Source organism: Tachypleus tridentatus, chromosome 2, assembly GCF_004210375.1.
Source record: "Tachypleus tridentatus isolate NWPU-2018 chromosome 2, ASM421037v1, whole genome shotgun sequence".
Taxonomy (NCBI): domain Eukaryota; kingdom Metazoa; phylum Arthropoda; class Merostomata; order Xiphosura; family Limulidae; genus Tachypleus; species Tachypleus tridentatus.
In genome coordinates, this window is record NC_134826.1 from 50,086,853 (window position 1) to 50,099,335 (window position 12,483).

The 12,483-nt window shown below is 30.3% G+C and overlaps 1 protein-coding gene across 1 annotated transcript in view; it reads left to right on the forward strand.

Annotated features, from left to right (window-relative positions):
- Nucleotides 1-12,483, forward strand: part of LOC143243571 (transient receptor potential cation channel subfamily M member-like 2) — a 57,646-nt gene that overhangs the window by 15,799 nt on the left and 29,364 nt on the right. Inside the window, exons 9-12 of the mRNA XM_076487283.1 lie at nt 2,076-2,203; nt 5,704-5,895; nt 8,612-8,940; nt 10,744-10,996. Of these exons, the coding sequence (XP_076343398.1) occupies nt 2,076-2,203; nt 5,704-5,895; nt 8,612-8,940; nt 10,744-10,996 (902 nt within the window). The remainder of the gene's footprint in view (nt 1-2,075; nt 2,204-5,703; nt 5,896-8,611; nt 8,941-10,743; nt 10,997-12,483) is intronic.

The following is a 12,483-nucleotide window of genomic DNA, read 5'->3' on the forward strand; positions in this document are numbered from 1 at the left end:
GAATAGAAATTTCCTAAAGATTTTAATTGCAAATAATGTAATAATTTTAATATTACATGGTTATATGGACATTGTCCACACTAATGCTACATGTTAGTTAAGCTAGAATGTAACCATAAGTTTTTATATGGACATTGTCCACACTAATGCTTTTATTTGTGATTGTAATTTCTGCAATATTACAAAACTAAATATGTTATGATTGATCATAACATATGTGACACAGATTTAAAACATATGGGTAGTTTAACCAGTCTCCATACACGATATAGACTAGTATTGCTATCATATTGAAAAATAATATGAATTAATGTTATAAAATAGTAAAATATCTAAGCAGGTTAATCAGTCTACATAATTAAGAAAATTAAAACAACCACATAGTTGTTTGATATTCCAAATCAGAGTGGATGACATGACTTACATCACCTAACCACAGATGTTTAATCTAATATCACTAAAAACTTTGCACAAAAAATTATTTTTTCTAACTTACCAACAAATAATTGTGTAGATTTGTTATAAATAGAAAACTAATTAAATAGGCATTAATTTACTAGTTGGTTGTTGAGTCATGTATGTGTTTGTATGTCATGCATATGACTGATAGATTAACTTATTATTAATAAACAGTTTATCAGCTTTACAGAAATTTCAGTGACAGTAAACACTTGAGTAACAATGGAAGGAAGCATTTTGTGTCTTACTGTAATGTAACATGCATGTCAACATCTATGTATGTAACCAAAATTCCTATGCCATCTATTGGATTGCACCACAAACAGAAATCTATAAAAAAATTTACACTTTTGGTATTCAAGATTGAGACAAGTAGAGAAATAAGTATTGTATGTGTAACAACCATTTCTTTATCACAGAACACAACTTTCATTAGCACTGTACATGAGGGTTTGATTATATCTTTTCTGATGTAATTTTTAAATATAGTGCTGAGAAACTGGAGTTCTTAAAAAAAAACTGTTATACTTTCAATAAATTATAGTACTTTTAATATATCAAAAATGTTATAGTTTATATCAGTAAAATGTATTAACATTTTAAGCTCTGTACATTGAATCATTTTGATGCAGTGAGTTCTGTACGACTAAAGAACACAATCCAAACTTTTTCTTATGAAGTACTGTTCAGAAACAAATCTTATTTAAAAAATTTACTTTTATCTTTTTTTTTTTCAATAAAGTATGAATACTACAAATTGTAAATACTAGCATAAACAGCTGCCCATAGGGGGACATTTCTGTTAACTTTAATAATTAAATATAGATTAGAGTTGCATTTTACACATATGTACATATTTCTTAGCATTTCTGCTAACTTTAATGATTGTATATAGATTAGAGTTGGATTTTACAGATATACACATATTTGTTAGCATTTTGGTTAACTTTAATAATTAAATATAGATTAGAGTTGCATTTTACACATATGCACTCATTGTAAGTAGAATCCTACTAGCCCTGGGCTAGTACATATTGAATTCACTGTAGCCCAAGCTTAAAAGTTGCTACTTCCATGGCGTTAGACTGGTAAATTTTCACATCTCTATACAAGACATCACATAATGTTTAATTGTAATTGATTGTTTCAAAATAATATTTTTAAAAAAGTTATAATGTACATTACAGCAGTAGAAGTGTACATCTGTTAATATCAACTGATTTATGATCACCTGTTTGAAACTGCAAGTAAGGGCTGTATATGTTTAGTTAATTATTTACTGAAACATTTTATGATAATTAGTTGTATTTAAAAGAGTTTGATTTAGTGGACACTTTAATAGTTAGTCACTACGAATCTTTCTAATAACACTTTTCTCTAATGTTTTTAAAGCTTAAAATTATTAATTTAATCAAGAATAAGAAAAACCTGTATCTTTGTATATTGATTCCAAACAACAGCAACTGCTGAAACTTTGTGAAAATGACCAGATTATTTTTTCTGGAGATATAGATCATATTTTAACTTGATACAAGTAAAGTATTTTAATTAGTATTAAAAATAACAACAAGTAAGACATCTTTGTGTATTTATTTGTTTTTCTTAATTCTGTACAGCTCAGAAGCCTGATGCTATAAATTGGTATAATCAGATGGAGAAAAACCTCTATCTCAGTATTGATTGGAATTCTCCCCACGTAGCACTCAATGAAGTGTTCCGAAAAGATCTTACAAATAAATTTAAGGTATCAAAGTAATTCAGTTTTGTGTTGGTTTTTTTTTATGAATTGTCTGTGAATCTAATAAACACAGCAGAAATTTATATAATCTTTGAACTTAGGAAGTAGGACAACTTAAGTCAGTGTAAAAATTACAAAATTGAAAAGTAGGATATCTGTAATACTCTTTTCAAAAATTACATGGAATCATATTGTGTATTGTTTATGTTTCATAATATATATATACACATAAACACTAAAATGAATTTAAAGCTACATAAGTTCATTTAACATGTAAAGTTTAGGAGCTAAGATTGATCATTTCCATTTGTGTTGATATTGAAACATAAGAAAATAAATTTAACAGTTGGCTAGATACAGAAATTAATATGCTTTTTATATGGTAATGGTAAAAGATTGGAATTAACTGATTATAATTGGTGTCCTGAGAGATCAGTTGGTAAGAGTCCAAATCAATGTACATTTAATTACATCTATTTCTAATCATTATAATATGTTGAATATTGCATGGTTACATCTTGTTAAAACAAGGAAAGGAATGGTTCTGTTAGGCTACATCACACTTTGCTACTAGTCATATCAGAGGGAGTTTAGAATATTAAATAGTTTGTAACTGTAAGTAATACAGTGGTTCATTTCAGCTTAACTGTACAAAGGATGCCCCTTGGAACTCTGAATAATATAAAAGTGCTGTAAGAGCAAAGTTCACAAGAGCCATAAAACTAAATGGAAGACCATTTGTGAAAAACTACAAAAAGAGTACCTGGGAAGTGATAAATGGAAATTTGTAACAATATTGGATGAAGCATATATTTGCTGTCATCATGCTAGTGATTTGAGCTCTTATTGTAATAGTTTGATTTTCTGTAATGACTATAGAATACAGATGTCATGGTTAAGGCAAAATATCTGGAGATTTGACAAATATATCAAAAAGAACTTTGTACATTCTTTCAAAGCTAATATGCTGGCACTTTACATGCCATGTGTAAACAGAGTGGATGCCAATAAGATATGAAACCAATGGACAAAACATTCAAGCCAACCTGTTAGTCTCTCCTCAAGATACAAGAACAAATGTGATATCTTGTTCACAAGCACCTTCCATTAACTGTTTTTGTCTTTTGGTGCTCATGCACATATGACAGCATGAAAAAGGGAGATTACAACAGTAACTTTAGTGTACTCTGCAGAACAATACTGTTACCATGGCATCACTTAGGACCCTCTCAGTTATGATAGAAGGAACTGTTTGGTGTAGGCTTTCATACTTACATTGTTATCGTAAGTTGTTACAAGCTAGCTTAGTGACAATTAGATTATTGCAAGCTGTTAATAATATTTGTTATTAACTTACATTTTATGTATGTAGATATATATGTATATATATATATAATACCAAAAGCTGTGAAATACTTGTAAAAGTGAAAGTATTTTCAATAACAGACAATAATATTGTATAACATCAAAATATTAATACCGATGTTAAGTGATATTATAGACTTATGAAGCAAAGCAGGTAATTTAATCCCTTAAGTAGAGCTCCATATTCAAATAGGTAGACCAGTACCAACAACTTTGCTTGTATCTATGTTGCTTTAACTGTATCATGCCAATCAAAATTTAAATAACAACTTTCATTCTAAATAAATTACATGCTCACAATGCTGGCCAAATCTTAAGGCCAATGAACATAAAGAAGAAATGTGCATTTTGCATTGTTAGACTCAACCACTTATTTGAGTAGAGCTTCGAAAGATGAAAATAAGAAAAGGGAAAATAAAAATAAAAAACCTTTTTAGCATTTAATAGGAAAAATGTGAACACTATGAAATTAGCCTTAATACTAGCTGGTCAAAAGTTTAAGACCATACCAAAAAGAAGTCCTAAACAGGGTAGGAAATGCCCAACAAGAAGTCTCAGTAGTGAGTTGCATGGCTGTCATTGTGAATAACTACAAACATTTGCTTTGGCATGGTTGATATAAGGGTTGGCAGAAGGCTGGCTGGAATGTTACTCCAAGTGGTGAAGATGGCTTCACGAAGATCATGCACTGTTTGGAATGGACATCCATTTCTATAGACTTCCCTTGCCATCCACCCCCAAACATTTTCAATGGGGTTCAGTTTAGGGCAAACACATTGGATGGTCCAAAAGAATCACGTTAATTGACATGAAAAAGTCCTTTGTTTTGCAGGCATTGTGGATTGCAGCATTGTCCTGCTGAAAGATCCAGTCATTTCCATATAAACAAGGGCTTTCAGTTTTCAACATGCCAGTGTAGCTAGCTGCTGTTTGATGTCCCTGTATAACCTGAAGCTCCATTGTTCCATGGAAGGAGAAAGCACCCCAGATCATGATGTAACCTCCTTCACTGTGTCGTGTAGAAAATGGCTCCGGTGGGATATTTTTATCGAGCCAGTAACGTTGGAAACCATATGCACCATCCAGGTTAAATTGTTTCTCATCAGAGAACAAAACCTTCTTCCACTTTTCTATGTCCCATGTTTGGTGCCTGTCAGCAAAGTTTAACCGAGCTGTTTTGTGGTGTGGAAGGAGGTGTGGTCTTTGAAGGTGTTTACAGTTTTTAAAGCCTTTTTCTTGTAGATGCCGTCTTATTGTTCTTGAGCTGCATTCTGCATCCATAAGAGCCTTAATCTGGTTTGACGATCAGCTGGTGTCTTGCCAGACAACCCGTCAAATCTTTCTACTCAACACAGGTGAAATTTTCTTGGGCTGACTACTTGAAATTCTCATTCTGTATCCCTTAAGGTCTTTCAAGAAATTTGCAACAGCAGTTTTACTATGCCCAATCTTATCAGTGATGGCACTTTGAGTGAGACCTTGCTTTTGCAGCTGGACAGTTCTGCTTCATTCAGACTCTGTCAACTTTTTAGCTTTTGCCATGTTTTTACCCAATGTAACACAGGAGATGTCAGTGGGAGATGTTGACAATGCAAATGTTTGAACACAAATGACTAAATTTCGTTATGTGTTTATCGATTAACGCTTTGTTTCAGTATGGTCTTAAACTTTTGACCAGCTAGTATTTAGGCTAATTTCATGGTATTCATATTTTCCCTATTAAATGCTAAAAACGTTTTTATTTCTATTTTCTTATTGTCATCTTTTGAAGCTCTACTCAAATAAGTGGTTTAGTCTAATAATGCTAAATGCATATTTTTTCTTTATGCTTATTAGCCTTAAGATTTTGGTCAGCAGTGTATTTGCATTATGCAGTCAATCAAAACAGGGGGTATATGGACTCACCACAGTTATAAAGTAATATAAAAGTTCTGACGTTAAGAAAGAATAAACCTTGTAAAAATACAAGAAAATGATTTAGATTATGCACTATCGAGAAAAATATGAATGTTGTTTTGATAATGTGTGAGTGTACAAAACTAACATATTTACTTTTGTCTTTAGCTATCATACAAATTGAAGTTTATGTTTGTTGTGTTATTAATTCGTCTGTAGAATATATACCAAATTGTTTGTTTCAGATATCCAAGGAAATATTTGAACAGGCTTTGTTTCGTTCAGGCCGAGAAAGATTTGTAAATCTCTTCTTAAAGGAAGGCTTTCAAATTCACAAGTACTTGACACCCACAAAGCTGAAAATCTTGTTTCTTAAAATACAGAACCAGGAGTTCTTTCAGACTGTCTGTTGGGAAGGAGTTCTTGGTCATGGATTGGTAAGGATCTATAAATTAGGAAAACTTTAATAGTATTTTTACTTGATACTTTACATCACTACTGAAGAGGCCTTTAACTTAATATCAGAGTTCAGCTATTTATATCAGTTGAATTACTGTCATGTTTCTTATAGAAAACTCAATGGAGAAAGGCTTGTAAGACAGTTTCAGTTTTATTATGATGTAATTTTTTGTCTTACTTTGAACTCTCATGTTAAATAATTATTTGAAATAGGTTCTTCATTCTAATAGCTTTTGCAATTGATTTATGAAGTCATTTGATTTTTTTTTTACTGTGTTGTGCCATTTACTATCATAATACAATGTAAGTGATTTGTAAGAATGTGATATCTATAGAAAGAGAATATTTCTTAATATGTTAACACTACTGATTTGGATATGGAAAACAGTCTATGTGATTAAAATGTGAATATCACCAGAAGTGCTGATAAGTTAGGTCTATCATCCAAGTTCATGTAGGGTTTATAAAGTTCCTTTCAAACAAATCATAAACACACACATATATGTAGACACTAGTTTGAAACCAATTATGATTGAAGCTATTTAAAGTTATGTTTTCATCAAATGTACCTGTACAAAAGGCATTGTTCACAAATTTTTCTGAAAATCTTTTAATTCTTATGTTCATATGTAACCTACATAAATATATTGGAGAGATTTGTAGCTTTATTCCTCAAATTTTATTTGGTGAGAAGAGAAAGTAATTTTGCTGTACAAAATGTCAAAACATACCAACAGGCTTGGTGATTTGATTTTGTGAACATAGACAAGGGTGAATTTTATATGAAAGGAAACTTCTAAATGTAAATATGTAACTTGATATGCTAAGGGTGATGTACCTTAAAAGTTTCTTGGGCATTGGTAAAAGGGTTTGGTTAGCTTTCTTGTCTTTCAGTACTGAGCTGTGAAAATAGTTTCATATTAATTTTAAAGCTATGAACCTCCTTTTATCATTGAAACTTTGGTTATGTAATCTTTGAATATAACATCCCATGGAAGTCCCAAGAGTGACAAAAGTACTTTTACAAGTATAGAGATAAGAACAGTTTTAAATATTTCATTCAGTAAAATTATAGTATATTTTGTCCTTTGGCGGGTCAACAGTAAGTTTACAGATTGACAATGGTAAAATATAGGATTCATTTCACCCATTATGAACAGAGTAGATAACCCATTCTGTAGCTTTAGACTAAGAGAACAGCAACAGGGAGTCACTCCTCTCAAGCCTTTAATCTTAAGTGAATATAGTGCATGATTATTGGATTAATGTGGACTTTTTCAACAATTTTTGAAAAACATTATTTACAAATAGTAAATTAGTAATACATTAAATTTGACATTCTATAACTCTGAAAGTTCATTATATTTTAATCCAAATACATGTCAGAACATTTTACAGTGTTACAATTAAACTTTCATCACATAATTTTGTTTTAAATGTATTCAATAAAATTAGCATTGAAATGTAGCTGATGATCCAAATTTTTGTATTACCTGTGTTTTATTTTTAATGTTTAAAAGAAAATATTAAAAAATATTTTCATTCATCACCTTTATTGTCATGTGACGTGCAAACACTCTGTTTCCCCCTTTAAGTTTGTGCAACTTCAACAGTATAGCTTTTACACTGTATAAGAAATGTAAATCCATTCTATAAATAAACAAGGTACAAATATACAGTTTCTCATTAACCTGAAGATGACCTAAGAAGGTTGAAACGTTGTTCTCTGATTTATTACTAAAAATGTTAATACCCATAAGAGCTGCTCTGAGATACAAATATACAATTTCAATATCTTAATTTCTTCATTTTCTGAATTCTCTAATGGGACATCAGTAAGTTTATGGATTTACATTACAATACTAAAATTTAGGTTTGATTCCTTATGGTGGACACAGCAGATAACATCCAATGTGGCTTTTCTTCGAAACAAACAAACACCATTTGCTGATATATCAGTGAACTTTTAAAACCCATGACAGAAGCCCTCCTCAACTTTCAAAAGAGTTTTCACAACCATATGATCTTATTTGGCATACATGTTTATAATCAGTAGAGTGAGCTTGTTTTGTGTTTCACACTTTCGTGTATAACTGTTCTTTTGACTTTGCAATTCAATGTTAGTTCAGCAGAAGTAACTGATTTGTGTAAGCCGATTTGATGTTCATTGTATTAATGGTTTTTTAATCTACTTATAGGTTAGTTAGAAAGCTATTTAAGTTATTTTGGTTGACATTCTATTAAAACTTCTTTGAAAATTAAGGAGAGTTGAAGTGGGGGGTGAAGAGCTTCTGTCTTGAGTTGGGAAAATTTATTGAAATCTCAGTGAATAGACAAATTAGGATGTTAAAGTCTATACCATGACTTAGAATTACTTAGAGATCATATGTACTTAATATACACAGTATGCAGTATATATGCTGTTGAAGTTTTACAGACTAAAAGGGGAAAATTGAGAGTTTGTATGTTACCCTAAAGACTGAGGATTTTTTCAAATATTTCCTTTTAAAATTAGGAAATGAAAGCTTAGATAATATAAAAATATGAATTATAAAGTACATCCTGATGTTAATTTTATTAATAATAAAAGTGTTTAATTAAAACTTAAATACAGCTCTGTGAAACTAATGCAGACAAGTATAATTTCCTTCATAAGATGTGAGATGTACCCTTCGTTCTAACTTTTTTTTCTAGCTGTCAAAGAGAGGTCAAAACTTCCTTGAAGGAGACTTAAACAAACTTATTCAAGCAACAACTGGTTTTTCAAAGTTTGTTTGTTCTCAGAGACTTTCCTTCAATGCTGCAGGCATGTATGTCAGTAGTCCTGCTGCAGCCGAAAGAAAAGCACTAACACTTATGACAATGTGGGCAATCTTCGCTAACAGATCAATACTAGCAGAAGTCCTGTGGCAGAATTCAGACCAACCCATCCATCTGGCTCTTGTTATTTCCAACATTTGTAATAAACTGACTAATTATATTTCAGAATCAAGTTACAAGTTAAAGATTTTGAAAAACAAATGGTAAAATGTTACTCTCTAAAGTTTTTTATTAGAAGATGAAAATTTTATTTTATTATATTTAATGATCTGTGATGATGAAAAAACCCACTTGTAGAGAAAATTATATATTTAAAAACGGCTGGTATGGATATGATGCCATTAGGTTTTGAAATGTTTATTTCTGTTGGCTTATACTGAATATAAAAACAAATAACTTTTGTTTTAACACTTCATTAGTGTAATTCTAAAAGAGCTCTATAATAGAGCTATGTTTTGTAGACACTTAAAAAATTCTCATTTCATCAACAAACTGTTCACTAATTTTATGGCTACAGATAGAAAAAAAATATGTCTTCAACATATTTGTACACTTGTATAATGTAAAGGTACTTGGGTGAATTTCACACTTAGTCTCTTTCATATTGTATAATGTCATAATGTACAATATCTTTATTAAATCACCCTATCAGTGATGACGAGAAACCCACTTGTTGAGAAAATTTATATGCAAAAACGGCTAGTTTGGGCTGAAAACACTTTTACATAGAAGGTCGAAACGTTGTTCGCTCTTCTATGTAAAAGTGTTTTCTCAGCCCAAACGAGCCGTTTTTGCATATAAAAAATCACCCTATATTTTGACATATTCACCAAGACAGTGTTTATTTCAGTTGGCTTAACTGTGGTTAATCGTATTTTTATTTTTCTTCTTTGCACAAATTGAACTTCAAGGAGCTGTAAAACTGATACTTGATTACTTTCATGACAGTACTCAGTGTTATAATTTTTTAGCTAATTTTGTTTAAGTGTTCATTGCCATGTTTGTAATTTTCAGTTGTTTTTATTTTAGTAAGCTATTCATATGATATAATACAACAAAAGAAATATTACTCTGTTTTCATTTTTGAATGCCCAGCATTTCATTCTTCTGTGTTCAGATCTGTTCTTTAAGTATGTCAGTAGAAATTTTATAACAGACATGAAATGAATTAGCTAAAAAAACGTTTGCAGGTTTTTGAAATAATTAGAGATTTAAATAACTAAAAATGATGAATGATTTTCTAACTCTGTTAGTTGTTTTCGTCAACATTGTTTGTACTTAAGGACTGCTGGGTATTACAAGTGCTTTCTGTGGTTCTTCACATACATAGTTCACACTTAAGGACTGTTGTATATTATGAATGCCTTTGATGGTGAAAAATGACAATGAATATTGACTGTATAAGAACTGTAAATGAGACAATGTCTTTGTTATTTCATACTAATAATATATGGCCATTTGTACATTGTGAATGCCTAATTGTTTGACACGTGTATGTGACCAAACGAAAGGTGTAGCTGTATTTAACTATGTGAAACGTTTAACATCGTTAGCAATGAGTGAATGTTAGGAAATTATAGTTTATAACACAAACTCAGTTTTAATTTTTCTAAATTGCTTATTATCTAGATCTGTTTTAAATAGAAATAAGGCTTATTCATGATGACGAGAATACCCACTTGTAGAGAAGTATATATAAATAAGGCGAATGGGAGTTTTAAAAAATTGTAGTAAAGTCTATTTTTTCAGTTTGATATACAAAGACATGTGGACTGGTTTAGTTGCAAATGGTGTAATCTGTAATTCAGTTTCTAAGTTGGTAAGAATAATTATAGATTATAAAACATTGTCTAATATTCTTCTGCAATTGTGATCAATTACGTAATTTTAGGCTTTTTATTGAATTTTGAGATTCATTTAAACAATACTTATTAGTAGAAAGTACAACATAATACAATGTGATTACTTCCTGTATATTTTTTCATTGTACTTTTTTTTTGTGTCAGTAAATTTTCTGAATTGGCAACTAGGATACTTAACATAAGCTATAGAGATGCAAGCTGCAGATCATTTGATATTCTGGGTCAAGAAAGCCCTGACTGGTCATACAGAACTGCAGTGGAGCTTGCAGCTGAAGGCAAAAATCATATGTTTTTAGCCCATCCTTGTTGTCAAATGTGGTTGACAAGTCTGTTTTATGGAAACATTCATATCAAAGAGCGTACCTGGGATGTTGTGAAGTTACCTTTGTGTGTTAAGGTATGAATATATAATATGGTTATACTTTAAGTTGTTGTGTATAGTGATATTAGTTGAGGCATTAATTGTAAATCACAGTTAGTGACATTATTGTCTTAAAAGCATTGAATATATTTACAATATGATTCTTAAACTTACTTTTAACTGTCGTTTTGTTTTCATTAAAAATGTTGGTAGAAAGTATGTGATATTCACATCACTGATGCTGTACATAATACATTTAGTAGATTTTTCCATTTTATATCATTAAAACTGCCGAAAAGAAAATGTGTGATAACAACGCCAGAAGTGCTATATATAATATGTCTACATTGCATGGTTACATTTTCTTTAGTTAAAACTGTCGACAAAAGATGTGTGATATCCATGATAGTGATTTTGTACATTATATGTATATATGCACACAAACACACACAGTATATATTAAAATTAAAATAAGTTCTACTATATAGTAACAAACCAATTATTATTCCAGGGATTTAAATTTGTTTCTTTTTTTGTGATGGAGTTTAAAACTTTTTTAATAAAATTGAAATATCTACATGTGATCAACTTGCATTAGTTATATACCTATACCATTATGAGTTGTGTGAATGAATTTTTGAGTGATATCTTAATTATGTAAGAAAGTTTCATTTTATTGATGTTATTGAGAAACATTCAAAGTTGATAAATACACTGAAAAAAGTCTTTAAAAATGTATACATAATCTAGCAGTCAAGTGTACTCAGTGAAAGAAATTACATTTAAAAAAAGTATTACAAATATTACATATCAACGTATCTCTACTAATGTTTCTATGTGTGTTTTAGGACTCGAGTAGAATGATCTGCAGTGAATAATTCAAAGCTTAATTAGTGTTGGAAATAGTGTTCCTAAACTGACATGTAACTAATTGGGCATGCTATACTTTGGAAGCAAGTAATAATGTTAGCTATTATATATAAAGAATGGTTTTTACATTTTTTTACAAATAAATATAACTCTTTCCCCTATTAATTTCTCTGTAGTGCTTATGCAGCGTTATGATGCTAAAAAATGGGTTTTGAAACTCATGGTGGGTACAAAAATGGCCAATTGCATAGTTTTGTTCTTAAGTGCAAAGAAACTAAGAAATGTAACTGATCATAAAGTAACTTACTATTTTGGGGAAACACTAACACAGGAAATGAGTTTACAATCACACATACATGTGTGAAGAGCCTTTGAAATGGAATAATTCACGACTTTGAACACAAGGATATAATTTATAAATGAAGTAATATTAAAAAATGCTTATCACCTGAAATATTTGTTGAACTTAAAGCTATAAACACATTTCCATTAAAGCTGTAGAAAATTTTAAGAATTTTTTCCTATGCCCCTTATTCTTTTTGAAATGAATCCTTTGCTTATTTTAGTATATTACAATTAAAGAAATTTTTACTTACTGCAGCTTTCAGCTTTTGTTAGTAGCCTTTACTGACCAAACTACCAAGACTTTCAAA